The following is a 6,000-nucleotide window of genomic DNA, read 5'->3' on the forward strand; positions in this document are numbered from 1 at the left end:
GGTTCTGCAGTTCTGTTTTAATTCAGGGATGAAAACATTTATAGATATGAACGTTTTCTCATTAACTTCTCTTCCTAAACGGTTATGCTTGTTCAAATCAATTCCTAGCCGTCTTACAGAGGTTACAACCTTCAATAATTAAATTGGATATTGTATTGGATGTTGTGTTGATTATGCTACAAGTTCCAATTTCTACAAGACCACTGAAATGCTGAGATAAAGGGATGTTAACTTCATTTAATTAGCTATCTGCCACTGTTATCAAAATGGAAGGTTGGTATCTGACTCAAATTAACACTTTGGATCAGGAAACAAGATAGATGACATCTTCTGAGAAGGATCCTGGAAACTCTCTATAATCGTTTCAGTTATTTTAAAGCTGCTCAGGACAAAAAGGATTGCATTAGAAAGAGCAAAAGTCACCGACAGTCAATGAAGTGCTGTATGAAAATGCTATTTCAATCACACTTGGGTTCTTTCTCATTTTCAGCTGTTAACATCCTTGCCATATTTGTCAAGCGGTCTCTCCTAGCAGCACTGAATTTTAACTGCACATATTTTTAAAACACAACATGAAATAGGACTGAGCACATAATATGGGTTTACTGTGCCAGCTAGCAACAGATCAGGCCCTTGTGCCAAGGCATCACCTCTCTGCAGAAAAGGAGTAACTAGTTAAACGTCAGCTGGATTTCACAACTGCCTGCCATCCCTCTACCTCAGAAACATTAGGCCTCTCAGTTGAGTGTTGTTTATGATTTATCTCAAAAGGAGACAAAACAACAATGGGAAATCTCAGAGGTCCTGGAAGCATTTTAACTACAAACTAAACCCACATGTATCAACCTAGCAACTGCCCAGAGGATATAGTATCCGGGTGAGGTACCCAAAGGACACCCACTGTCTCACTCCCCGAATTACATTTGTATAGAGTGGCCAAAGTAATTTATCTGATAACTATGCCACCCTGCCACTTCATGGTTTCTTACAGTTAGGGCTACAGAAACATGCTTATTCCTTTCCCAACAACTTACTGGTCTTGACCGGATTTCTTTGGCGTAGAGAGGTTTCAAGAATTCTGAATCTCCTTCGAGCTTTAGACCCTTTTCTGTGATTCTCAGGTTCCCCATTCCATCCTAAAACACAGACAAAAACAAAGCAACCCCATTAGTTACAATTACTAAATTCACCAGGCTGCCAATAGCTGATTTTTTTTTCCCCATAGAGGAGAACATGTAAAGCGCTGGGAGGCACTAGAGAATGCAATTACTTGTGTTATCCTTTTAGCTCTGTTTCTGTGAAAGAATTGCTATTCAGAGCAATCTGCAATGCCCCCCAGTAAACCTTTTACACAGATGAAAGACGTTCTTTTAAGCTAGTCATGTCTACTCAAAGAGATGCAGCGATGCTCTGTGTTAACAGGAAACTATTCACTGTAATATTCACCTGCTGCCTATATATAAATATACCTTCTCATTCATAGCAAATCCATATAAAGACTATGTGATTAATTCTACTGAACTCCCTATAGAGAATATGTGATTAATTCCACTACACTGACAAAATAAGGTTTGGCTATGTAGGAGTATTGCAATAAAATGTGGTGGGGAACTTGACCCCTGTTATTTGGGGAAATCTCTGCAAAACGTGGACTCTTTGGTGGGGTTTCTTTAGGGCTATCGGCCCTTACAGCAAAAAGATGTGGAAACCTGTGGATTAGTTTCAAGTCTCTCAGTCCTTCCTGCGCTTTCAATATTGTTAAGATGCTACACAGCTTTATTGGAATATACAGTTATGCAAATATTTGCTCTGGGAGAAACAACTACACAACAGGAATATCTTTCCAACAGACTGCTCTCCTGTCTTGGACTAACTCCTCTGACTTTTCTCTCCCACAATGATCAGCTCAGGATTGGAGCCCTCGCTCTGCTCCTTGCACCGCCCAAGCACATCCCAACGATCTGAACCTCTATATCCAAATGTGTGGGTCTCCTGAGTCATTCTCCTGCCCTTCAAACAACCATTGCAAAGTCCATTTGCCAGGCATTAAGTGACTGATGTAACATGCATTTCTGTCCTCTCCTCATTCAGATTTCATAGTTGCAGCTATCAGTCCTGACCCTCTCTCCAGCCCTGCACCAGGCTCCCTCCATCCCCACTGCTCCCTGCGCTTCCATGGCAAAAATCTTCTTGACAAATGGTGTGAAGTGTTCGCTGCAGGCCCCCAGCAGATGACTGCAAATAGTCCATTTTCTTTAGAAATTGTTTAGTTATGTGTGTCCAAGATGTAATGAAACATCTGACAAACCGTAACAGCAAACAAAATATATGTCAAAATTTTATACAAGTTTTTCTTACAGTTTTTATGCAATAAGACAGGTATACGGATACACTGGCACAGAGCAGAATTGGACCAAACTATATTTCACCTTTAACTTGTGAAAGTCGTAACTTTTACTAAGATGAGGGATTTAGGTTCATTTAGGCTATAATTGCTTAGAAAGGGGTGTGCGTGTGTGTAAGAAACATGGTGTGGAGAGGGAACTGCAAAGGTAAATGTATAATCAAAACCACATCAAATGCAAGGTATTATTTCTAAGATTCAGGGTGATTGTCAAAGTCTGCAAGGATTGAGGTAAGTTGTTTTTTTTTTTTTTCTGAGAAAAAGATGGTCTGAAGAATACCTTTCAGCATAAGTTTGACTGACATCACTAGGACTTGAGACTGACGCTAGCAAAAGCTATGTCTCTGCATGTATAAATTAAGGTTGGGAAATGACCAAGAGTTGGGTAGTCAAGAACAGGCCTGACAATCCTTAAACATACCCCTTAAGGAATCTTTCCACCTGTTTTTTTTTTCCATTTCTCCAGGCTAGAGAAGCAGGAGGATGATGCTAATATGATGCCTCGGGCCTCCGAGATAAGGCAGGACACAATAATCACAAAACCTACAATAGCTGGAGCTCAGTTTGGGGAGGACATTGCAATGAGGGACACACACATCAGCACTTACAGCAACAGGATTGATGTTACAGTGAGAGAGACACTGAAACCAAGGGCCACGCAGGCCGCAGGATGGCAGGAGTAGTAATTTGGAGGAATTACTGATCTATAAATATGGACATGTCATACTGACATGGCGTCTCATCATGCAATTTAGGGACTCATTGAGAGGGACTGGGCTGCCTTCTTCCCAGTTGCTGCTAGGCATGTCCTTAAACACTGAAGTTCAAATCAAAAGAGCCACCTCAGCGCCTAACTCACAGCTCTTTCAGGGATTTTAGAGGAAAGGGGTATGTACTTGGGTAGAAGCCCTAAGAAGATCAAGAGAAGACTGGGAAAATCCAGGAAAACCACATGTATTTGCACCTACATCTTGCAAGTTTTCTAATCCAAAAATAATCTGTGCAAAAAATAAAGCACATCTGCCTACCTTCTCCTCCTCCCATTGCGTGTGCACCTCCAGCACCACAAGAGGAATCACTGTCACTAAAGGTGAATGGCTAACCAAAACAGATTTGAATGATCTATTGCCAAAAGGCAAGAATTTTGAGGGATAAAAATGAAAGACAAGCACAGCTCAGCAGTGACACCGGTCACTTGCCAGAGGTTCTCCCGTTCCAAGAAGTATCGCTCCCAGGGTGTACCCTGCCAAGTAGAGATCGTTTTTGCCATAGCGTGGTGTCTTATGAACAAAGACAGGCTCAGGAGTGCTGGGTGATAAAGTGACTGCTGCCATCTCATTTTGAAATGAAAGCTGTAAGCAAACTTTAAAGAGAGACATATGCTGAAAACACTATTGATTGTTGAAGGGAGGGGAATGAGAGACGGGTCATAAAGTGTCAGTTGCTACATTCCTTGTCCCAGGTGTAAAATATTGGCTTATGAATTCTGGGTTGGTGGTGGCATAGAAGGGGTTCATTTATCTCAAACAAAAGTATGAAGGAAAATGAGTGAAATATGATTATGCACCAAAGAGCCCAGATTAAATTTCGATAGTGGTATGCTTTGCGATTTGAGTGTTATTTCAGCTATCTGCAGACCCTCACACGTTTTGTGCTGCTAAAAAAACTCTACAATTTTTTTCCCAAAATAGGTATTTCAGTAAGGTTACAAGCCCTGAGGGTTTTCACATTGCAGGCTCTTCTCTGGTTTCATTAAGAAAAGTTGCAGGTCATGCGAGCTGGTATATGCCACAAATAGCTGCAAGAATGACCACCTCTGTGGATATGCAATCCTGACCACTTCCAGGGCTTGCCCCTGAGCTGAAGTGGGGCAATACTTTACCAGTAACATGGACCAATGGATAAAGGGACTTGTCAAGTCACCACTGAAGCGATGGAAAACCAGCAACTTTGATGGCTCACAACTGTATTCTGAGCAGTGATACAGATCCAGCATTCCACCCCACTCCTCTCTTGCGTGTTTCTCTTCCTTTCTCTCCTTCATCCTCTGTCTGCCAAGTATTCCCCATAGGATTGTTACATATGAAAAACACACATATGGGACATTTAGCTCACAGCTAGCAGGTCCTATACAGCCCAAAAGAGGTATCAAGCCTATGGGACAATGTACTACAACCAAAACATCAAGAACACATTTGATTTATATCATCTAAGCAGGCATATTCTCTTACAAAACTACTGGGTTGGTGAAAAAGAGACACTTCCCTGTGTTATTCTTCTCAACCTTTGATCCTTCTCAACCTCCGACCCCACTCACCTTTCTCCTCCTGCGGCTGCCAAACCTAATAAAAGCTGCACTCACCAGACATTACCTCTTGACTTCCCTGGTGTTTGGGATCGGGATGCAATGCTCAGCACTGACTCTTACCACGATTAACTCTCTGCTGCTCATGTTTCTCATGATTAAAGATGACAACTTTTTGTAGTGACAGCCTGGGGCAGCAGGTCAAAAAACAAGCAAAGGTTGTAATCTGAGTTTAAAGTTAACGAGTATCCTGGCCTCTTGGAGTACAACCATTATTAAATCATATGCATTTATTATTTCCCATTAGAAAAAAAATAAGCAGCTTGCAGAATTATACAGAGATCCGAAAATACAGATACATTGGAGAGAAATCATTGTATGAAAGACTACCTCGCATGTTGTTTTGGATAAAGCATCTTCATCCTCCCTAAATTATACTGTTTAATAACAAATAAATGTCATACTCTGCTACAGAGAATATATATGAAAGTTCCTATGAAATTTCATGGACCGTGACCTATAAAATGTAGCAGAAAGCTGGCCAGAGTGACAGAGACCACAAGTTTGTATTAAACATTGTGTCTGTGATTGGTATAAATCCTTATCTGCCACTCTATTGCTTGTGAATAAGGAAAAAAAAGCAGTATTATCTGAGACACTGACATCTGACAATCTTTGTTTCTCCCCTTTTTATTAGTAGACCCCTCAGCGGAGAGTGAATGACTTTATTGTGCAGGCACTAACCAGCTTTGTGGGAGCTTCCAGGAGGCAAGCTCCAAACAGGAGGCACAGAGTCGGGAACTTTCCATTACCACCTGCTTTGAATTATTTGGCTTTTTAGTAGAGCCTGGTGAAAACCTTCACATCGATTTTATCATCTGCACCCCCTCTCTTTTTATGCAATGCCTTGTAATGGGCAGGCATAAAAATTTATGTGCTATTGCTGACTGCTCTGTGTTGAAAGGGGAGAGCAATGGTAAAATCCTGAATAACAGAAATGTCATTTTGGTGATGCTGAATGAGAAAGGAATTCTTTTTTTTTCAGTAGCTTGAGAAGCAACTCAGTTTTACAACTGTTGTGGTTTAACCCGACGGGCAGCTAAACCCCACACAGCCGTTTGCTCACTCCCCCCTCAGTGGGATGGGGGAGAGAATCGGCGGGGGGGAGGAATAAATAAAAAATTCATAGCTTGAGATAAAGACAGTTTAATAGGACAGATAAGGAAGGGAAAATAATAATAATGATAAAAGAATATACAAAACAAGTGATGCACAATGCAATTTCTCAACA

General features: G+C 41.2%; 1 protein-coding gene across 6 annotated transcripts in view; it reads right to left on the reverse strand.

Annotated features, from left to right (window-relative positions):
- The window catches only part of SGCD (sarcoglycan delta), a 253,138-nt gene that overhangs the window by 72,976 nt on the left and 174,162 nt on the right, over positions 1–6,000 (reverse strand). For all 6 annotated transcript variants that reach the window (XM_009285792.2, XM_009285795.2, XM_009285797.2 and 3 more), the window contains one exon: positions 1,035–1,136. In XM_009285792.2, the coding sequence (XP_009284067.1) occupies positions 1,035–1,136 (102 nt within the window). The remainder of the gene's footprint in view (positions 1–1,034; positions 1,137–6,000) is intronic.

This window comes from Aptenodytes forsteri, unplaced genomic scaffold, assembly GCF_000699145.1.
Source record: "Aptenodytes forsteri isolate BGI_AS27 unplaced genomic scaffold, ASM69914v1 Scaffold54, whole genome shotgun sequence".
Taxonomy (NCBI): domain Eukaryota; kingdom Metazoa; phylum Chordata; class Aves; order Sphenisciformes; family Spheniscidae; genus Aptenodytes; species Aptenodytes forsteri.